This window comes from Trachurus japonicus, chromosome 20 (genome assembly GCF_045865225.1).
Source record: "Trachurus japonicus isolate A0001 chromosome 20, Traja_1.0".
NCBI classification, from domain to species: Eukaryota; Metazoa; Chordata; class Actinopteri; order Carangiformes; family Carangidae; genus Trachurus; species Trachurus japonicus.
Window position 1 is genome coordinate 12011062 of NC_140926.1, and position 23353 is coordinate 12034414.

The 23353-nt window shown below is 43.2% G+C and overlaps 1 protein-coding gene across 4 annotated transcripts in view; it reads right to left on the bottom strand.

The window, feature by feature from the left end:
* The window catches only part of sema5a (sema domain, seven thrombospondin repeats (type 1 and type 1-like), transmembrane domain (TM) and short cytoplasmic domain, (semaphorin) 5A), a 119473-nt gene that overhangs the window by 2101 nt on the left and 94019 nt on the right, over positions 1 to 23353 (bottom strand). Inside the window, exons 16-22 of one of the 4 annotated variants that reach the window (XR_015034525.1) lie at positions 20635 to 20860; positions 9752 to 9961; positions 7331 to 7501; positions 6915 to 7070; positions 4988 to 5032; positions 3467 to 3678; positions 619 to 854 (exon numbers count right to left, since the gene is read on the bottom strand). Coding sequence is in view for 2 of the 4 variants with exons in the window: in XM_085763635.1 (XP_085619761.1) it covers positions 3467 to 3678; positions 4988 to 5032; positions 6915 to 7070; positions 7331 to 7501; positions 9752 to 9961; positions 20635 to 20860 (1020 nt within the window). In the remaining 2 variants the exon portion in view is untranslated. The remainder of the gene's footprint in view (positions 1 to 618; positions 855 to 3466; positions 3679 to 4987; positions 5033 to 6914; positions 7071 to 7330; positions 7502 to 9751; positions 9962 to 20634; positions 20861 to 23353) is intronic. The other 3 variants (XR_015034526.1, XM_085763635.1, XM_085763636.1) reach the window with 3 other exon arrangements.

Below are 23353 nucleotides of genomic sequence, written 5' to 3' on the forward strand. Positions count from 1 at the left end.
TGATGCTGCATTTGCTGTTGATGGATGTTTCCGACAGACTCTGATAGGGAACAAATGTGTTGGACGAAAAAACTCGTATATTTGCTTCGTTCCCATTATGTGATTTGCACACAAAGTGAAAGCAATCACCAGTCCCGCAGCCCCGGAGACGGTTATGTGTCTCTGCAGGTGGCCCCATGGCTGCTTTTAAACAGCTGTGCAGGGATACTTGTTTGCATCATCTGCTTTGTCTTCTTGCCTTAAACCTCTCTAATTGGCCGAAGAATGATTACATTTGAGTTCTTGGAGCTGTAAACAAAATTTGCTTCTACTATGAAGTGGCATTACTGAGCGAGAGGTAACAGAGGAGTATAATAAAAGAGACGCACAATCAATTTTCTTTCTCAACCCATCAAATCAAGTCAAAAATGTAGGTTAAAACAAGCAAGACAAACATAAAAAAAAAATGCAGATGGTAGCACTTGTTGAAAGAGAAAAATAAGGGAGGGATACACTGCCTTCTCACAAGCCGGGAGGGAGCGGGTGGGGGTGGGAGTGGGAGTGGGGGTGGGGGGGTTCGTGATGGAGGGATGAAGGCATCTGAGCAGAGAAAGAGAAACTAGAGTACTGTACTCCAACCTGCCACACACAGGAAGTGCCACAGGAAGTGGAAGGGCGGGGCACGGTGGGGAAGAGGAAGTAGTAGTGGTTGGGGTCAAAGAGTTGTTGGGGGGATCAAGAGGCGGGATGTTGTAGAGGTCAGAGGTCAGTGGTTAGTAGAATATCTCCAGGCCACGCATGGACACCCCCATGTTAGCAGAGAGAGGCTGGTGCATGGCGGGGTCGTCCAAGGGCAAGAGAACCGACACATCTGGCTGCAAGGAGGAGAGGAATGGGCAAGAGTCATCCTCAAACGAAACCCTACAGCCATACTCTGTCTGACAGGAAGCCTGGTGTTGTAACAAACTGCACACAACTACGGCTAAATAGTGAGTTTTGGTTCGTTTAGCGTAAACTAGTGCTGCTGGAAACACTCCAGTTGGCCAAGAAATGAACATGAAGGGATACATGGTGCATAATAATAGTGACTAATGTGCCATCAACATCAGGATTTCAGCCAAAGAGTGTGAAATATGGCATCAGGTGTTCATCATTCCTTCCTACAAACACTCAAAAGAGGCATATTATTGCTCTGCGCACTTAATGGGCGAAAATCCACTGCATCATATGAACCGTTTAGCCTCAGTGAGTGAGAGATTGAGGCAGAATGTGCTTTTGGAAAATTAGATAGTGCTCATCTGTCATGCGGCTCCTTTTGTATTTTCACATGGACTGTCTATATTCATATCCGCCTCTATCTGCAACTGAACTAACTGAATTATGTCCTATGCTCCTGACTCTAATTGTATGACAGATGAACGCTGCTCACACCTTTATTCTGCAATGAAATTACATTTGGAGACGTTCGCTCGGAGCCAAAGGTTCTGTTCTCACTCTGTGGCAGTTTTACTAAACACTCATATGAGAAGTAGTTTTGTAACCAGCGCTCACTCATATATTTATTATATATATTTGACATTTAAGAGTTCCTATGACATCAGACACTTTATCACCAAAAGAAAACCTGCCCGAGGAGATGCTGACTCGGCAAGTAAAATCAAGTTGACTAAAACACCGAACTGAGTATGGGTTTTGGTGTAAAACTTGGAAGACTGTGAGCCAAAGCAGGTAATAGGGAATAGATTAAACAATGCATTTATCTTCAGAGTGTGAATTGGAAATGTAAGCATATCCAGCAAACTAGCTTAACTGGTGCCACGTCCAAGGCAAAGATGCCTCATTCATTAATGTCACATCCACTGTTTAGTATCTCCTGATGCAGTAATGAATGCTATCGGAGCTACTGGTATCATGAAGGTTTATTATTCTTTCCTATCTTTGGATTAGACAACACCAGCAGATGTTTTCTCAAGGATTTACATTTACCAACCTCACAGTCTAGTCCTCAAGCTAATCCTTATTTGTTGTGATGTAGAAAAGTGAAAAAACGCTGTATGTGAAAAATCTACAAGTCCTAAATGAGGGCACTGTGTGTTTTGCCTGTGGCAGTTTTAGCCTCAGTCTTGTTGCACAGTATCATTAGATTCGATATAAAACAAATATCTCACAAAATCAACGTTAACTTAACTGACTACAGCTAAAGATGTTTAATTTCAGCCTGAAAACCTGCCAGTCGTGATAATTTTGAGGGGGAAACGTGCCCCAGTGTAAGCTGCAGTGAAAAAGAAACACTAACAACACATGCAGCAATATTAACTGGCTAGCAATTGTAAGGTAATGCTAATGCTAAAACTCCAACTTGAGAATATGAACCAAAATAAAAGAGGTTGAATGAAATGTATAAAGAATACAGGAATATAAATAAATATAAATATGCATGATCGCTAAGTACATAATAGCATGTTCAATTGAGCAAAAAGTCAGCAGGAACTGACTCATCCATGAAGAGGATGTAAAATAAATAAATAAATAGAAACAGTACTGTGAGAAAGGAGACTGTAAAACATCTGTAACAGCAACCAAGGGGGATGAGGCTTAGTGAACAGTCGTTTTGGATCAACCATGACTGAAATAAAACTGTCAAAAGTAAGACAAATAGATGCCACTTAAGTGGACAACTAGTGCCAGACAATCTTACAAATGTTGTTTTTAAAAATATGTTGTGGCAAATGTCATCATTAGTTTAACAACTACTAGATTCATTGCTTTTAAATATCCTTTTTGTGGAGTAAAAAGGAGTGGTGTAGTTGAGATACCCTTTAATACAGAGCCCTGGGAATCCTTGAAAAAAAAAAAAAAAAAAAAAGCCCAGCTGGAGTGTGGAGTAGCAGTGGACAAGCACTAATCACCAGCTCAGTCTGGCACTAAAGGGCTGATGTATCAGTGGATAAGAGGCTGAGTGTACCATGAGAGTAGCTGGATCACTGTCATTGGCTCTGCTGCATTTTTGGATGCAATAATGAAACAAAGACCTGTCTAAGCTGGGAAATGTGCAGATGTGGAGCCTCTCTGCTGATTACCTACCCATGCACAGATATGTAATTGCATTAGTATGTTATGAGAAAGCAGTGTATGACCACTGACACAGAACAAAGTCACACACTGGGACACACAGCAGAGGAGCACATGGGGGAGAGGAATGTACGCACAACTGCCTATCTGTTACACAACTGGAGAGTGTCGGCGCATGACAGGAGGTGGTGCGACAGTGAGAGTCATGCAGCAAGAAGTGTATTTAATCACAACTGACACTAGAGGAAGAGGCAAACCATTGCTCACTGAGTCGGAGTGGGAGTGCGACATCAATTGATTAAGTCAAACGGCAAAGAAATGTTACAAACTGCTGCTTTTTCTTCTTACACATCTGAATATCTCTCGAGCGTGACCCCACAGTGAACCCCAACACACAGCGAACCTTTTCACAGACCTTGATGGCTTCCACGGAGTCGTATTTGTCCAGTTTGTTGATGTGGTTGGTGATGCTGGTGTTGAGCGGCGCGGCGGAGATGGGGTGGATGACGGTGGCGTCGTGCGCCTGCTGCTGGTAGCGCTGACAGTACGAGTAGACCAGCAGGGTGACCAGACAGCCGAGGATGGAGCTGCTGAGCCCCACGGCGATCATGTGGAAGAGGTTGAAGTCTGGTAGATGAGAGAGACAGAGAGAGAGAGAGAGAAAGGGGAGGACAGAGGGGGATAAGAGAGAGACTGAGGGTAATTCCCTGTCATTTCACACAAGTAGATGAGGTAATTGAAGCTGCAATTCACATGGTAATAAAAAAAAGCCTTCTGGACTGTTACAGTAAGGGGAAATAAAGTATATGTGTGGCTTCCTTTTCCGTCTCCTCCTGTTTTCTGTGTGATATCACAGATTGAAATTTGTACCTTTTCCAAAACCAGAGTAACACAAAACTAATGCCCAGTTTGCCTCCGGTATCAATGTGCAGCTTGTGTTGCTGTTCAAAGTGGCTGTTAATGATAGTAGAAATGTTTTCAGCCATCAGTTTATTCAATTTCTTTCTCCAAAATGCTAATTTGCAATGACGCTCCTGTTTTATCATTTACAGAGACAGAGCGAATGAAAATAAACCAGATTACATACACTAAAACAAATATTATTATTATATTTCTACAAACATCCATATCAAGCAGTTAATGACATCAGTGAAGATGCTTTTCCTTATTCATCTTTCCCCTATTCCTCCTTAAAAGTAAAGACTATTTATGTGTTTGATTAGCTACAAACTATTAATTACTATTCTGTGTAAAAGCGCTGTTTTTTTCAGACTTAGCTTCAATGACATGGAGGAGATAGAGGTAGTCTGGGTGTTATTCCTGAGAGCAGAGTGTAAAGCTTTTTTGCAGAGAGCGTACAGCCTCTAACAAGCTAAATAACAACGGTAAGAGCACTCTGCAGCCTGTGTAAGAGGCAAAACACTTATGGCACAACTGGTCTCTAAAGCCTTGCTTCTCTTCTTATGCAGCTTATTGCTTTGAGTGCAGGTGTACCAGTCGAGGCAACTGGCAGTAAATTAGTCTATCTGCATTTTTATCAACTCGGGGCATTCTTATATGAGGATTGCTGCTGCTGGGCAGCAAGAGGAGACAGTTATGAATGATTTTATTGATTCACTCAAACTCAAAACACTATCTGTTTAAATTACAGTATTGGTCATGCATCAAGTTTTCCAAAACTTAGATATTATTGTAAAAATGAAGCAAATGAAAGTTGGACTTCATGGTTTGAGAAGATTGATGCATTTGAAATAAATACATTTGATACAGTGCATCTTCCTCCAGATAGGCAATGAGTGGCTTAAGATTGGAAATCTATCTTAATGCCCAAGATACTGTATACTGTATGTGCAATACCAGCTGCTACCATAACACTCTCTCCCTCACACACACACACTCACACACACACACACACATATATATCTTTATAAATTACCTCCACAGTTCCTCTCCTCCTGACTGGAGCGTGCAATCGAGACTTCTGACAAAGGAAAAGAAATAGCACAAGGCAGCAGAATTAGGGCCAAAAATCATACACCCTCCTGTTAGCGTGACAAATTGTACCCTTGAAGGTGAGTGTGAGGATGAAAGCTGTGCTCAATACGAACCAGATTATCGTAAAAACTCCATGAGCTAATCATGGCTGTGGCACCTGGAGTGGTTTATGAAAAGTATCAGCTCTCATTATAGGAAATGAAGTACAAGACATTGCTAATGAACCTTAATGGACTATCTTTCCCATTAAAGGGGATGGATGATAAGGTATAAAGCAAATGGGTAATTCTACAAAGACCTGTGAAGGGTTTTCATGAGTATTATATCCCAGCTAATTAAGACAGAAAGGTTACAAATTTATGTTTCAATCAAATGTTTATTCTACCTCATAATTAATGTTTCCTGATTTAGGAACTTCAAGCTGTAGTCACATTTTATATCCACATACTGTATGTACAAACATTTCATTGCATCTGCAGTTTGCACAGTGAAACAATGTGAATAACATCCTTTGTTAAAAGTTTTAATGATCTCTAAGTAGCACAGATCAATAGTCTTGAGTGTCTCACATTACTGGCTATCAATAGGGAGATGCCTGTCTAAGCAGATATCAATACTACTGGTGTGTGTGTGTGTGTGTGTGTTTATGTGTGTGTATTTAGGTTTTAAAGGACCTTCTCAACTTTCAGTCTTCCAAAGAGTAATTTTAAGCAACTGCAAAACCTCTTGGCTGAAGAGTACATTTTCCAATAGAAGCTTTGCTAATCATGCTACATGCTAAATTGGTGTGTGTGGGGGAGTCAGTCTCAACATTTCAAAGGTTTGGGGGGTGGTGATATTTTATCATCCTAAAAATGATAAATAATGAACTGAAAAAAGTAAATAATGGTCTTGCCCAAGATGCAAATGTTAGCATGTCTTGCTAACCTAAAGTAGTTTGTAGGACATGCAGCTTTAGCCTACTGTACTAAGTCTATTAGCATGCATGTGGCATGTTTGAGGTGTATGTTTCTGGTTTCAAAGTAATCTTTAAACATCAAAAGGTCAGCTAAAGATGACGTTAATGCTAGCTCAATTAGCTGCATAGCTGTGGCTCTTCCAGTAGCAGTCATTATTTGGAAAACTGAAGGTTACTGTTTGAAAATGAAAAGCCTGCTGACATTTAAGAATTGCTGGATTTGCATTGTTACCAATGCAAAGAAAAGCTGCCACACACTGTCTATCTGACTGCAATTAGTCCAATTAAGAAGAGTCTCATTATTAAAAGGGCAAATCACAATTGAAACATAGATGTCAGAGAAAAAGACAATGAAAGAAATGACTAAATGCTTGAATGAGCAGGTACACAAAACAGCACATAAAGACGATTTCTTCCTCCAACATTTGAAAGAAGTGAAACTGCTGGAGTAAGTGCTTTTTGCATGGCCTGACACGACTCTGAGACTCATAATGAAGCTAATACAGCGGCAGGATTGTTGGAATGAGTAGAGAGACTGCCCTTAAGTGCAGCACCCGGGTTCACGCCCCCTTGTAATCACCTGCCGCACTCTGGAGTCCTTGAGCAAGACACTAATACCGACCATCCCCAAAAGTGCTGCCCCGTCGCTGAACCTGACCTCTGACCTGAGACAAGTCTCTCCGAGGGATCAATAGTGTATTTCATTATCACAGGAATCTTGGAAATTAACCGAATTACCGCTGTGGGCATCTGGCGGTGGGTGGTGCAAGAGTGTGTGTGTGTGTGTGTGTGTGTGTACTCAGACTTGTGCGTTAGGTCATGCATGAGCGCCCTAAAGATAAGAAACGTGTGTGCGGCGTGCTCACATAGGCAGCCATTCAAGTGTGTGTGCATGTGCATGTGTGATCACCTGGTATAAAATTGGAGTCGGGAGAGCATGGCCGGGTTTCGCTGTTGTTTCCTGAGCACTGGTTTCCAGTGGGGAACAGGACATCACAGTGACGCACGCGCAGCTGGGCTCCGTTGGAGTCGCAGTGGGACCACTCCGACCAGCTGGACCAGCTCTCTGGAAACGACAATGACAGCATGTCTTACAACCTGTCCAGCGTGTGCCCATGTAAGTGTGTGCGCCGCTGTACGAGTTTGTGTGTGCTCCCCCTCAGCTGCATATTAGTCATGCATGAGTGTCTCCTGGAAAGGCTGAGAGAGACTAAAGAAAATAAGCAATGAACCTGTGATGGATTGGTGGCCGAGTCGGGGCCCTAAGCTGCTTATCACTGAGGTGTGCGAGGCTGTGTGTGTGTGTGTGTGTCTGTGTGTGTGTACCTGGACAGGCCTGTGTGTTGCACAGCGCCTCCTCAGTGTGCAAACCCAGGCAGATGTCCCCTCCGTAAGCTGGCGGAGGGTTGCTGCAGGTTCGCGTCCTCATGTAGTGTCCTCCTCCACACGTCACAGAGCACTTGGACCATGAAGACCAGCATGACCAGCTGCCGTCCACTAAACCCAAAACATTGCTGTTAAAAAAAACTGCCTGATGATGTTATTACAGTAGTTCAAACTTTTCTACATCTGTGACTGACACGGTGTGGCAGGAAATAGTCAAATACTGTACATTTCGTGGTTCCTTGTTTGCGGGAAAATATTCCACGAAATGTGTGTTTTCGTGTTTTCTAGGATTTAGTTTCCAGGTTATTTCAAAAGACATTTTTTCCTGAACATCAAGTGATTGGAAGTCATTCCAAGCAATTTCAAACAGTGATGCGTGACACAAAAATATGAGGCAATTTGAATATTTGTGCATGTATGTGTGTGAAAGAGTGTTATGAAGTGACAGAAAGGCTGCTTGATCCAGCTTTTACGACAAGTGTCTGACCCCGCCTCCCCCCTTCCCGCCTCTCCTTCCATCCTGCTGCACTCAACAGTCGTCTGATTAATAAAGATAAATGAAGCATCACGATCTGCTGCTGTTGTTCTTCCCTTCATGTTGTGCCAACTGGCAAACAACTGACTGTTAAGAACACTGGAAAAATGCATGACAGAATTGGCACACAAAGAAAACATAAATACATGAATAGCGGGACAGAGGGAGATAGGGAAGAAATAAAAAAGAGAGGAGGAAAAAGAGCAATAAAATGAGGGCAATCTTTGGCCGTGAATCACAACAGAGGGAAATATCCTTCACCAATCATCTGGATAAAACCTCACTTCATTGTGGCAGAGAGAAATTCCCTTTTTTCGGAAACACTTGAGAATTGCTTTTAAAGACCTGAGGATAGCTGGCAGCAGTGTGCAGGTAATTGAAGTTGCCGATGCTTTTTGTCATTTCAGTGTAATTTCTCTATCACAAAGTGACACATAAGTCGATACCTGGCCCTCAATGACGGATCGTCTCATCTTGGGCGCAGACGCAAGAAAAACACGGATTCATTTGTTTCCAAACCAGATGGATGGTAGGCATAACACCTTTTCTCTTCCTCTCATTCACAGTGCACCAACACATTTAAAAAAAAAAAAAAAAAGCTGTGGATTAGCCACAGGAGGATTACAATTGGTCTACCGGCATAGTCTGCATCCCTCAAAATAATATCTCAATTTCAACGGGGTTCTAATTGAGTATGCATTAGTATTCATTGCTACTCAGGCTGGGCTAAGTCGGTTCCTTTGGGGGACAAGAGCGCTGAGTTGTTCATCAACATACTGTAGCTATGGTATTATTACAGTCAACATCCCGGAATGGGTGTACTACATGTATTAGCATAGTGATGCGGTGCAGGGAAATCAAAGTGCATTCACTCGACATTTTACTCAAGGGGAACACTTGGGGCAACCTTGCAGGCAAAGTCCTCCTGGATAAAGGAAATGTTCTTAAATCCACCTTAAAGTCCTCATGTAAGCTCGCAGCTGTGAAGAACGGCCCCAGTTAACGTCCACGCTCAAGCTGCTGGCGAGCAGAGTGGCATGAATGAATTAACAGGCTGTAAAAATAGTATTGATGGCCGTTCACTCTCTTGTCTCTTTCGCTTGCTTACAGCACGGCAGCATTTATGAAGACAGATCACGGGCGCTGAGGACGATACGCAGATCCGGGGCTTTTAGAGCGATATCCGAGCCCTTTACTGGGGCGTTTGATTAATAATCATCTGAGACAACGTCTTGCTTCTCTGCTTGGCACCTGTGCTGGACACCAGGTGTGGTTTATGCCAAACTAGGCACTGGATTTCCATTTAGACAGCTTTACTCCTCTTGTCAGACAGAGTATTCTTTTAATTAGAAAGCTTCTTCTTGTCGTCTTCCACCAGAGGAGTGTTGAAAATGCATTGTCTCAGGGCTTTTCACAACAGAATAAGGCCTCCCATAGCTGGCAGCATAATTACCCAGCAATGTAATTACATAGTGCAGCGCCACGGGGAGTTTCTCTTTGATTCCTGGTGTAAATTGGAGTCTTCATCACACCTCTTATCCGCATCTGATTTCTTTTGTGATTCCTGATGATTCGGTAAGTTATTTTTTGTCACCGTAATTCTTTAGTCATTAATCAAGGAAAAGCATGGCCCGAGCATGGCAGGAGTTGTGTATTTATCTGTTTGACTGAAAAAGAGAGCTGGATGAATAATTGACTCCTGGCCTCGTGAATGCTCTTATCTCTTTGTTGTCTTCTGTTTACTGCGTCTGGGGTGATTGTGTGCAGTATCTGGATCTTTGCATCTAAAACGGCTTTTATCGTGTGTGTATGTGTCCATTTCTTACCTGGACATGGGGTAATGTTGCACTCCTGATACTCCTGTGCTGGCCCCAGGCAGGTCTGACCTCCGTACTTGGGCTCCGGGTTACTGCAGGTCCTCTTACGGCTGCGGATCCCCCGGCTGCAGTCTCGGCTGCACTGGGACCAGGAACTCCAGGACGACCAGCCGCCGTTCACCGTGTGGCCCGAGATCCTCCCGAGACGAAGCACCTCACCTGTTAAAGTACAGAGAGAGAGAGCAGACAAGATGAGTATAGTGAATCTCTCATTGTGTCTAAACATTAAGACAGCATCTCTCTGATGATACTCCCCCCCCTCCCCTCTCCCTTCCTGACGTCGCTTTGTGGTTTTGTTCTAAAGAGAAGAGGGCAGAGAGTCAATAACAGCTTTTGATGGTGAATGTCTTTAGTCTTATAGATCTAAAAGCTCACACTTGATTTGTGCTGAAAGAGGAGATCAGATATACGCATATGCACAGATAGATAGATAGACAGACAATGATGGATTCAGAAATCAGCTGCACGAATGTCATTCATCATCCATTTCCTCACAGACCTCTTGTCTAAGAGATGGATTCAGTGTGAGCAGAGTGTCCTGTCAACCCGCAAACACTCTCGCTTATCAAACATCAGCTGACTAATCTGTGTACTCTCATCTGGAATGGCTCAAATAGAGGATTCCTAATGAAATATGAAACCGTAATTTCTATTAAACTCTAATTACTGCATGCATTAATCAGCGGTGTGGAAATGTGCCTTGTGGTGGGAGATAGCGAGCAGAGGGAAAGCTTCTGGCCTTTCTGAATGAAAAGAGTGAACTCATCTGTTTGAGAGAATAATAATCACCTACAATGGAATTACAGTCACTGTCCAAGCACTTCTCTGATGACTCGCTCCTTCAACAAACTGGGCTGTTATCTGCTTTTTCAGATAACAACACAAGTCTTTGCAGTTTGTGTCTCTGCTGTTTCTGCTTTGCGTCATCCCTCTCTCTGCCCCAGTCTGACAACAGTGGCACATCTGGATCCTCAGTCTTAGCCACTCAACCATACCACAATAACCTTCTTCCTTTGTCTGACTCTCTTTTAATCTCACACTTTTCTTTTTTTTCTCCCCCTTTGTGTCGCTATTTCATCTGTTTTGCTCACTGCAAACTCACGACGACCCTTCTCCTCCTCTCTCCGTCTTTCGCATTAACCTTCCTTGCTTTTCGTCTCACTCCCTTGCTGTCCTCCAACCCGGCCTCGCTGTTTTGTCAGCTCGCTCTTTTCACTGACAGTTATCGTGGCGCCACTGCTTTGTATTCTCACGGAGCGGACGGTGTGTTTACCTAGAGCATATCCTCGACCTGCTCATAACTTACGCGCGACCTTGGCGGTGCACAGGCCGACACATCCTGGCATCAAGCTGGCGTGAACGCTGACAGGCCTGTCGAGGGCCCGCGCTCTTCATCGATTCTGAGCGGGCAGTGGCAACGGACACAGCCCCGCCCGCCACTGTGTCCCGTACTCTTTATCAAGGCCTGTGCAGCCTGAGAGACTGTGGACTAGCTGCTCTAATGACACTGGCGTACTTCATTGTGATGCTTGTCAAACATGCAAACACACAAGTGCAGGAAACTCAACTAAATCCAGACATCCACGCAACTACAAGTTCCCACAACACTCGCACAGGACTTTCCTTTGCTCACTCTGCTTGCTCAATAAGCTCTGGCCCGAGACTGCTCTGACTGCTCTGTGGGTGTTGTTAATGCGACCTCACAGGGGCTGCCCTCCCGTCACCAAAACAAACAGCGCAGTGCCCTCCCCCTCAAATAGGTAGCAACTGGATTTATCGATCTGCACGAGAACCACCCACAGCTGGGGAGAATTAATCCTCTCTCTCCTGACGAGCCGGGCTGAGCCAAAAGTAAGAAGGACACAGCGGCGAGGCACCCAATAGTCCCCACTGCAAAGAAAACTAGGACATTAAAAAAGTTCCCCTCTCCCTCCCTCTTGTTCAATCTCACCCTCCTCAAAGGCAGAAGACACTGTAAACAAACTTTTGCGAGCGAGTGTGTGTAGGAACTATACAGGCGTATGCATGTGGGGAAAAGAAGGAACGGGGGACTCTGAGGCCACACAGACACGCAATGCTGTGCAATCCGATGTACTGTAAGTGAGGAAAGAGGATGTGGGGAAGACAGAGATAGAGGCGGAGAGAGGGAGACGAGATGACATCTGCAAACCGGGGAGATAACTCCGCTTTAAGTCATGCAGACGTGAGAGACGGAGAGGTGGAAAAATCGCTAACCTTCACCAGCGAAGAGAGATGCACTGCCATGTGTGAACAAAGTTTTATCGACACAAGAGTAACGCCGGACCACACTGAGAGGAGAAAGTGCAGAAGTGCTTTGGCTGGCCTGTCCTAGATTCTCAACTGCACATTTACTCCCCATTACTCTCTGTCCTCCTCCCTCTCCTTTACTTGCCTCCCTGTGGAGGAACTAATTTCTTCGAATGTGCATGTGATCGCACGTATGCACAGTCCATATGTATGGCTGTGTTCACATACTGTACATCACACTTAGAAAACCACAAAATGAGGGGCTGTGGTTGCTTATACAGTAGGCTATATGCACTGTGCTGTCTGAGGTCTGCCAAGTGATGGTGGATGGAGAAACCCCCCGGAGAGTTGTTCTGTAGAAAAAGCCAACTAAAGGTTTGTAAGGGTGCAATTAAAACACATTCCCAAATGAGGGATCAGTGCATGTAAATGCACAGAATCAGCCACACAAACAGCCAAGAACAAGGATAGCAAAACACGATAGGAGTCCTGGGAGTCGCTGAATGTTATAGGATGTACTTGAATTTACTTGAGGTGAACTTGTGGGATTTTTAAAATGAGGTTTAAAGGCCCAACCTACACTTTCATACTGTGGTGTAATGAGCTGAAACCCATTCTCCACAAACAGGTTTGATTACAAAGGGATTTATTGGACTGAGGGGGTTTAATTCACTGTCTGTGCTACTACCGCTACATGTCCCATATTTGTTTACTTTGTGTTGTCTACTGGCTGAGTGATAAAAGTCATTTTGAGAAGGTTAAACTCTGCTTTCTAGTTGCATTTCTATGCTGTGAACATCAAATGACAAAGCTTTTCCTTCACTGCCAACACCTGACATCCACAATCTCACCCAGCTGCCAAACAGAAAGCAACAAACAAATAAACTCATGTTACCTTTTTATCAACACTTATGCTTCTTTATTGCATATTCTTTAAATCGTATTTCCAACAATGTAACTTAGCATTGTGTGATATGATTTTAAGCTTCTGGCTGACAATTTGCCCTTGAATGCACCGCCAAAGTGAGAGTGTAAAGTGTTGAAAATGGTCCCTGCTGCTCCAAACTGCAACAATAACACAGTTCTGACAAGAAAATTAAAGCGACTGAATGTTGTCTGTGATGGATTGCCTTCCACATGCAGGTTTCAACGCTCTGTAAGTTGATTTCTATACCGGGGGTGGAAATGAACTGAAGCCAGCAGCTGGTCAGAAGGGCCAAAACTTCATGGCATGCTTTAGAAAATAGTTGGAAGCTATATAAATTACAATGTGACGTTGATGTGTTTAAGTACAGAAATCACTGGGGCTTTGAGTAATTTATTAAACTAAATAACATTTTCTCTATCATTGTATGCCAAATTCCTCAGTATGAATTAGCTGGTGTTGACTGACCTTGGTCCATTACACTTGCATGTGATCTCTTTCTCTTTTTGTTGCATTTTAGTGTCAAGTAGAAAAAGCAAATATCAAGAGAGGAAATTCAAGACCAATTTCCCCCCATTTATCGCTCTTGCCAATACAATCACAGGTAACACAAAAAACCAGCTGGTGCTGCTGGCTGTAGTGGTGAGATTCAAGTGCATGTTTGTCCTGTGCTTTCAAAGGAATGAGCCAACTCCAACAACCTGAAATTGCCAACAACCAGTGCAAACAGGATTGATTTTTTTTCCCACCTTATGGAAACTTGCTTCCATCAAAGAAAAAGCCTTTTCCCTCTCTCTGGTAATTTGAAGTACCACAGCACAGCTCTCTATACTCTGAAGCACGACCACGTCTGATTGGTCAAGAAAACTCAACAAAGCGGAAAGTGAGCTAATGTCAGAGAAGACAGGTGCGGACGAGCTCATCTCAAAGTCCGAACGTCATGTGATACCAGAAACTTTCCTTGTTGTTAAAAACACCATCGAAATATAATCTTCTGAAGAGATCAGAGCTATGATTTCCTGCAGGAGTCCTGGATGAGGTGTGGCTTCCTGGCAACAAAGTGGATTTCTTTCTGTCACACAGTGTTTCATTTATTTATTTTTTTATTTTCCATCGCCTACGCTGACTTGCTAATTCGTTGACTCTATGTCACCAAACTCTGTGCCACTCCATGAGTGGGGGCAGAAGTGAAACAGGCAGGGTGTCATTGACAGTTCAATGGTGCCCTACAAATTTTGTGTCAAGGATAATTGCAGTAAGGTTTTTGAACTCTGTCTGTCTGACAGTAATCTGGGCGAGGCCATGGGTTACGCACTTAACTGAGGGATAACAGGCCAAGAGAGACATGGAGGGAGAGAACTTGTCATCAACAACTTGGTAATGGCTATTCTACAGTATAAAAGAGCCGGTGATAGCTTACAGCATTCAACATCATAAAACTGGCTGACCTGGTAGAAATGGGTGATTGGAAAATGGACACAGACTGGCAAATGGAGAAAAAAGCGTTCAACAATTATGGCTTTATATATTTCCACTTTTGTAACATACAGTACAATATATTCTCAGTGAAGTTCAACAGGAAAGATATTTTCTTTTTTCTCATTGAAAGTCTAAATTTGCATATACTGTACTATTCTATAACCGTTTACTGTATAAAGAGGCACCACAAAGACGCAGTATGTGCTTTATGACTCACATAAACCGTGTGTTCATTTGTTCGCTCTGCTTCTTTCTTGATAAACACTGCAGCCACAGATAAAGCCAGTGCTGACTGTAGGGGGGGAGAGAACGAGGCAACAGACACAGAAAAGACAATAAGGATACTGGAATGGCTGTCATTCGTCAGAGGCATCCCTCAGCACTGTCCTGTGTCTACTCAGTGTCTGCTCATGACACCCATGCAGGAGAAACTAATCTGTAGCCCATGAGAAGGCCCTGGCCTTGATACTAGATCAGCTGAAGTGAAACACATCAGGCTGCTGACACGCCACCGCTTCTCCCTGGGAAAAAAATGAAGCCATCACTCACCGACACAAGCCAGTAAAATTACAAACTCACAGAGCCTCTACAGAAATGTCTTTCATCTTTCCAGTGCTTTCTTTTCTCTTGGTGCATCCGCTTCTGTCTTTTGTGTGATGCAAATTGAAAAGTGGAAAAAAATAAAAACTTGGATAAATGTCTAATATAAAAAACTTTTTAAATTCAATATTAGTACTGCTCTGTCATAAAATATGAGGTTCCTGAACTTTTCCTTTGCTTTATTCAGGGGTATTGATTGAATTAGGCAGGCAGATCGGTTTCACTGACATGTGGTTTTGCAGAAAATATCACTGAAATGGTCTACTGGGGCGGCGGACTGGCCTATAGCAGCACAGGGAATGACTGATAAGAAATGTTTATTGTTGGAAGTTGACTGATGGCAGGCCGGCTGCTGGTGTGAAGCCTGAGAAGATGTGGAGCTCCATCTATATCCAGGCTACAGTGGACTGGTTGGTAACTGTTGGTTTCTCAAACCACTATCCCCAAAAACAAACCATAATTTCCAGTCCAACCTTAGCAGTAGTGTGGCATTGTTTGACCTACCTACCACCCTCACTTGTCATCGTTAAAGGGATAGTTCAACATTTTGGCAAATGCATAATGCCATAATCCCTATAGTTTTAGGAGTAGTTTTATTACCTTTAATTGTCGATTCAAGCTATTTTTAGAACGGCGGAGGAGAGCTGCGAGCTGCTCAGAGCTACGCTACGGAGGCTAATGGGATTTCTTGGTTTCCCTCATCAAACTCATCAAATACACAATCCAACAACTCCAAAACGCTCTGGTGGACAAGTTGTGACCTGCACATTCACCACAATAATGGAAGGTTACGAGACAGAGTTGTTTTAGAGGTAAATACACAGACTACTTGCCAAAAAACTGTCCCCGACAGGGAACGGTCATCAGCGGTTTTGCATGAATTTAAACACTACAAGTTTCAATCCACTTTACAGATGCTGTAACATAGATTACAACATGATTGGAAGATTACAACAAACTTTGCACAACAAAATTGAACATATTTCCAGATAACATCTGAATTAAATGATGTGTGGTTGTCAGAAGAGGACAAAGGGAAGCTAGGAGGCCTGGATGCTTCAGCGCACATTTGAGGAAGCCAATGCTCAGGTCAGGAAAATGTGTGTTTGTGTTGCTTGACATAACCAAATAACTGATGAAACAAACAAACAAATCTGTTAATGCTAATTAGTGTTTTTCTTCTCGTGCTTATTATTGTTACTTTGGTTACAATTTTACCTTTACTTCACTATATTGCTTCACTTTATTGAGAAGGAAATACAGTATAGTTGCAGTGGCCTACACTTATTATAGCTCCAGGCATAAATGGTGCATCTAATGCCATTACCGTTGTAAACATGTGTCAAGTGAGAATCTAATGGCTGACACAGATAGTAACCACCTAAGGGTCATTAGCATCGTTATGATTAGGAAGACTCTGAGCTAAACCCTGGTTCTGGTTCAGGGCACTGCACAGGATATACAGAATATGCAAACACCAATTGCCTTGTGTAACCACCTTGTAGTATTAACTGTGTAAATATTAAATGAAGACATAATATGTTAGTGGGCGAAGAGAGGACTCAAGTAATGGGTAGAAAATGGAAAACCCCATGTTTTATAAATTGTCTATAGAATTTAGCTTCAAGGACATTTAAAAATACATGGCTGCACAGGCAATTATGCAAATTCTCAAGTGTTTGGTTTTTCATTGAGGAATGTGAGTTATGATAAAAAGGAAAAATGTCTACAATCGCTAAAAGACTAATCACTGGGTGTACATGACAAGAGGGGTCTTTAAATCACGACAGATCTTAAGTAATTAACTCATCGCTATCATTAAGCCATGATCGCTGAAACGAAACAAGTCAGTATGTTATATAAAAGCTCATTGTAAATGCTTGGTTAAGCTATATATTCATAATTTATTTCTCATAATAAAGACAGATAGAGATCTCAGTATGAGAGACACTGGAACAAAAGGAGAGAGAAGCTGGGGAGAGGTCAGGAAAGTCACCAGCATATCTCAGAGATCTATTTTTTCTCCCTATTGATGGGGGATTAATTCTCCATATCTGTGCAGGTCCAGGTGTGTCAATAACATGCGCTGCGCCCGTGAATACAATCCAAATCGTCAAATGTCAGGCATATCTGATGTCTTTGATTCTCAAAGCTTCAAACATGGTGACATTCTGCCCGAGCAGGGGAGAGATGAGGAAGATCTCAGACAACGCAGCAAGATGGGCTTTTTTTATTGAGTATCTGGGAAACAACATCAGTGGGGGAGCGAGACAGCAAAAGATCCTTTCAAAGTTCATGAATTGGTTTCAAATGAGAAAACACAAAAGGGAGGCTGTGCTGGCTTCCTTCACTTGAAACCCTGCGCTCCTGATTGCCTTAGATGTTCGGAGGGAGGTCTTTTTTCATTTGCATACATATTATATACACATTCTTTACCTTACTGCCTTTATATCTCAATGAGAGCTGAGAATGCATTACCTTTTACAATAATGTGAGAGGTGGACTATAATTTGAAAATTTCTAAAAAAAAATAAATCACATGTACAAATCCCACTTTAACAATTTGGGGGTTCACTGGTTTGCTGTCTTGCTGGGTGCTTAATGGAGGGTTGAAATCGATTTCTTCCCCATGCATTCAAAAGATAGACTGCTGTGAGATGCGCTATTGGAGAACAGGTGCGGGGGGGGGTTTGAGAAAGTGGTTAGCCCCTACCAGAATAAAAGAAATTGATCTCCCTAGTACCTCCAGTTGGTCTTTTCTGTTAAGGATGGGACTTCTCTGGATTGGTCAATCCCTGCACTAATGTAAACTGTAGATGGTACTGTGAGTGAAAACCTTCATGCTGACTGCAACCACATTGTTTTGTTTTATATCACACATGTTAAATAGAGAAGATGTGATGTGTGTGGGTGGAGCATTTAGAGCTGTTTAAAAGTGCAATCGATGGAGCAAAGCCAATACAACAATAATAAGAAAGAAGTACTAATTGTGTTTTCTGTTGAGCAATTACTTCAGTAATGCAAATGACTTCTTAGTCTATGTTATGAAACGAGTAATCGATTTGATTCCACAACATTGTTCACATGGCAACCTGTTTTATAGCAGATCCTGCAGTAAAAGCCCAAGTTGTGGTCATAAGGACACAGCGCTACTTTGATGGTAATTATCCTGTGATGGCCTATTGCTTTAAGAAAAGTTAGCCTCTGTCCCCGGGGGCTCAAGCTCCCCGTGTATCTATGAGAGGCGGGCAGTGGGAGGGGGACATATTGGGAAACCAGCATGCAAACACACACATAAACAGACACACACACACATCCACCTACCAAGAAACACTGGCAAAGATGCATGTCAACCCGCCCCCACGCAACACCCACAAAATCCACACACCACTGCTCTCCAGATGGATTGCAAGTTTGATAATGGTAGAAATAAAGAAGTGGATCACCGGATTCAACCCTCTTTTTTTTTCTTTTTTTCTTTGACTCTTACGACTTAAAACTCCTCCGAGAAGTGAATCATATCAAAGTCTGGAGATGAACAATCAACCTGGGACAAGTGGAGAGTAGCACTGAGGCCATGTACACCTCAGCAGGTCTTCTTTTCAATCAAACTCCACACTACATTACAACCAGACTGAGTCTGTCTTTTTTTTTTTTTCCTCAAGGATGTAGAAATCATCTCATATTATACGTTGGAGTTTTTTTTTTTTTTTTTGCCCTCACATGAAAAGAAGCTTTTGATGGAAGGAAAAACTATGTAAAACCAGTTTTGATTACAGAAGAAATTAGCTCACTGAACATTAACAAATAGTGAATGGGGAAATACATTGTTGATCTCATTCAGTTTTATTCACAAGGCCATGCTTTGAGGGAACGCAGACCAGCAACATTGCCTGAAGTGATGTTAATATTTATCTCGTTAAAATGCCAATATAAGTGGAATATCAAGTTCAATAGCGTCAAGACAAGTGGCTGCTGCTGATTATCTTTGGCACCGTGTATAATGAGGTCTGTCTCTATTAACGAGAAAATTACAACCTCTCCCCCCAAAAAAGGGGCTGTAGATGTAACCTGCAGCACTGCTGGTACAAAATTTACACATCAATGAAGCTTTAGTGAGCAGCGTTTCCCATCTTTTCCTGTTATCAGCGACAAGAAAACAACACCCATTTTTGTTTGCACAGTGTCGTCGAATGGATTTGAAGCTTGTACCGTTCTCCTCATACATGGACATCTGCCCGCTGCAGCCTATAGGCCGCTTACATCCGACAACACCGACTGACATGTTGCCAGAATTGACGTCTGAAATCGCAGCCTTCGCTTTTCAATTGGTGTAATTAACGCTGAGGCTAATCTGATGTCGGGCTCCTGGTGACAACCTCTAATGAAACACATTGTGCCTGTTACTTCCTCTCGCTAATCAGTAACAAGACAGACCTATTAAAGCTCAAGTCTTTGTTCGCTAATGTCTTGGATGTGTGGCTGTCAGTCTCTTCAGGCTTTGAGTCTGCAGTCAGGTTTTTCTCTCTCTCTGTGCCTGCCAGAGCTCATTTAAAAGCCTCCAGGAACATTTAAGCGTCGGCTTCAAAGTGTGAAGAGAACAACTTGTACCGGCGACAGCACTGAAGGAAAGACAGAGATTTATAGTCAGAAATGTGGAGAAGAGGGAGGGATCAAAAGACAGAAAAACCCCACTGATAGTGTACATTAAGGGTAAGCTTGGTGATTACCACAGCGTGTGGCATGTGATAGGTGTAGCGACAGACCACCCAGAGACACAGATGAACTCAAAGCAGTACAAGGCCGCCGCAGCTTAGCCCGGCGCTAACTCAAAAAAAAAAGAAAAAGAAAAAAGAAAACCTCCAAAAAACAGCTCTTCCCTCTGAGGCAGTGAGCTATATACAAACATTAACTGATGCATCTGTATGTGAAGTCTGTTTGCTGTGTTGTGGTGCCACGCCGCCCGTCTCTCCTCCTTCCTCTCGACAACATAAACAACTTGTCAATTAGCAGCCTGTTTGTACAGACGTTTACAGCATTTAATTCACCAGGGGTGTGGCTGACTGAGACTGTGTGGAGCTGGAGCACCCGCTCAGGCAAAAGGGAATATCTGGGATGACGGATAAAGAGTGTGTGCTGTAATTGAAGTTCCCTGCATGCATCTCTGTGTGTGTATGTGTGTGTTTGTGTGAAAGATAGCGTGGAGGAGCTAAAATTAGTTGTAAACTGCTGATCGGATTTGTGGATTGAAAGTTCATTAACATGTGTGATGCTTTGATCCACTGATAAAGTCGAGGAGGATGGGACCATAAACACGAGGGCTGATTAAAACGGGGCTCTATTAACTTTTTGCAGGATGGAAAAGGGGGGAGAGAGTTTGAGAAAGCAAGAAAAAAAAAGGTCTAATGAACAACAGACACGCAGAAAGAAGGAATGGCTTGAGGCGAGAAGGCCGGTAACTAGCCTACAGAGACGCAGACAGCCAATTGGAGTGAGATAACAGAAACGTCCAGAGGCTGAGATAGTTGGAAAGAGACCATCTGTCTGTCTCTGGCCTCACCGTCAGTGGAGCAGCCGGTGGATCCATCACTGGAGCAGTAGCGCATCTCGATCCTCTGCCTGCCCACTTCCAGCAGGCTGGGGTCCGGGATGCGAGCTTTGCAAGTGTAGCGGAATCGCTGCTCGTAGTGTCCCCCGTTGTCCGAGATGTTGACGGGCGTCCAGGGGGTCCAGGGAGTGGTCTTCTTCAGGTCGGGACAGGGCAGGGTGTTGCACGACTGGTACTCCTGCAGACAGACACAGACATGGAAATATTTCACCGCATTACAGGACTGTACGTCTGCAGAAGTGGATCTGCCACGTCTACAGCGTAGGAAGAGATAATCACAAATCATTAAAGCAATAATTAAACAAGCTCAGACGGAAATTTCTGGTATATTTCCCAAGCATAATAATGAACGGGACAATAGCCTTTGAAATTCTCAGCAGTGACTAATATGAAATGAAACAGCTTATTTTATGAGGAAATAAAAACCTTTTCAAAGCTTTCATTGTCGCTCATGCTTGAAAGCCTCCTGATTCCAGTTCTGGCTGGTTTACTGTATGTAGCTGGGTACAGTACCACTCACCCCCACTTTGAGAAAAATATAAAAAATAAAAAAATCTTTACAAACCAACCAGGCCCTGTTTGCTTGTCCCCAACACTGCCTGTCATTCTGCCAGCATGACGCACTGACTAAGGATACATTCCCATCAGACTACTTGCTAAACATGGCAAGAGGCAAACAAGTCAGGCAGAAAAGGTCATCGGTCAAGTTGAATTTATTACTAAGAGGAATGGATGGAGGAGGGGGGAGAGAGAGAGAGAGAAGAGGGTGAGGTGAGGTGAGGTGAGGGAGGGCGGGTGGTGATGCCAGAGAGAAGTTAATAGGAAGAGGTGAAGAATTGATGGGGGGAGGAGAAAAAAAAGGAGGCAATAATGGCAACGCTTGCTCTCATATGCATCTGGTTTTTGGGAGCTGGGCAGTTAAAATGAATAATACAGCATTGAAGCTCTAACAATATGATATGTGAGTCTCATTCAGAAGGGCCATAAGTGTATATTTTCCCTCCACTTCTCTCAGCCAATCTGGACCACTGGTTAAAAACATAATGCGTCTACTGCGGAGCCATATCCGATGAAACGACTGGAGAGGATAATAGGTTGGTAATAGGCATTTTGGACCCCTGTTTTTTTTTTTTTTTTTTGCGCCCAGGCTAAATAAATAAAGAGGTGGAGGGAGTGATACGTCTGGAGAAAATGACACCGCAGAGGAGAAGGTGAGACGACTGCCATTTTCCTCACCACTTGTTTATTTATGCTGAATAGGCCTTGAGTGACTGCCAGACCTTGACAAAATAAGATAAGAGTTCCTTTCTGCACATCTGTCAGCCTGTCACATGGGATCGGCTGACAGGTCAGCTGAGAAGAGCACTATACATTATACAGTACGCAGGTCTATTTTTCACTTTCTTGCTTCGTCTTTCATGCTCTCTCTTGGCGTCGTTTCCATTCATCTATCTATCTTTATGTTTCTTTCACCCTCTTTTTCACAAAATGTTCATAGCTTGCCTTCTCTTTCTTCCTTCCCCTTGTTTCTTTTTCCCCTCTGTATCGCTGTTTCATCTCTCTCTGTCTCTCCCTATACGCCTTCCCTTCTATCTCCTCCTCTCCCTCACTCCCTCTGTCTCTCCTCCCCAGGGTACCAAGGTTAAAAACACAGGGAGGATTTAGATTCTGTTAGGGCCCCGTGATGAATGAGGGTGTCACCACCGCCGCACTTCCTGCCTCTCTCCATCTAGCTCTGTAATCATCTCCAGACATTAATATTTAACATCATCACGCATCACAGACCAGACCACAATCTAAGATTATCAGTCAGAAACAAAACGGAAGGGGAAAAAAGGAAAAAGAAAAAGAGGGAGAAAGTGCACCTCAGCGTCTCGCCGCCACCTACAGTGTGGGGAAAGTAACACATGACATGAACTGGAGGAGGGGGTAAAAGGCAAACGATCTGTGGGTGTTTGTCTAGTGAGTTGTTGATGGTGGCCAAACACAGTAAATATTTAATGAGGCTTGTCTGGTAAGCGTTTCTCCCTGTACTCTCTGAGGATTAGTGTCGGTGCAGAGGGCTGAAGAGATAATTACTGGATTTAAAGCAAAACCTCATTCAAGGTCTCTAAAGGCATTCACATCAAATACAAGTGAAGGTATATGCAGCAAGGTGGTCAGAGTGTGAGTAACAGAGATGCGTTCCTCTGACTGAAGCGACATCAAAGGCTCTGCGGCTTGTTTGCTGTGCATGTGTGGGAGAGGGATGGTTTCATTTTAAGGGGTCACGAGCTAAAAGCGCTGGGAGTCACTGCCCAGTGTGTGGGAACCGCGGCGTGTCACTAACATTTCGTGGCAAATCACAAAATTAGAATTGTTAATAGCGTTTTTAATCCAATAATGGGATCATTTTAATTCACAATTACAGAGTGCAGTTTATTCAATAAATAGAAACAGGACAACACTGAGCATCTGTGGAGAGCCTGAAGAGCGGATTTATTTTGAAAGGCTGAGCTGGAGGGTGTTTCTTTACGCTTCCATGAGATAAATTAGTACCGGTAGATATTTCATCTTATACCATTCTCTTCTCCGATTGGCTGGCGGGTTAATTAACTTCTAGTAACTAGGCAGTGTAACTGGATATCTAAGAAGGAGGTTTATGTTTGCAATAGGTTCATACAACAGTATT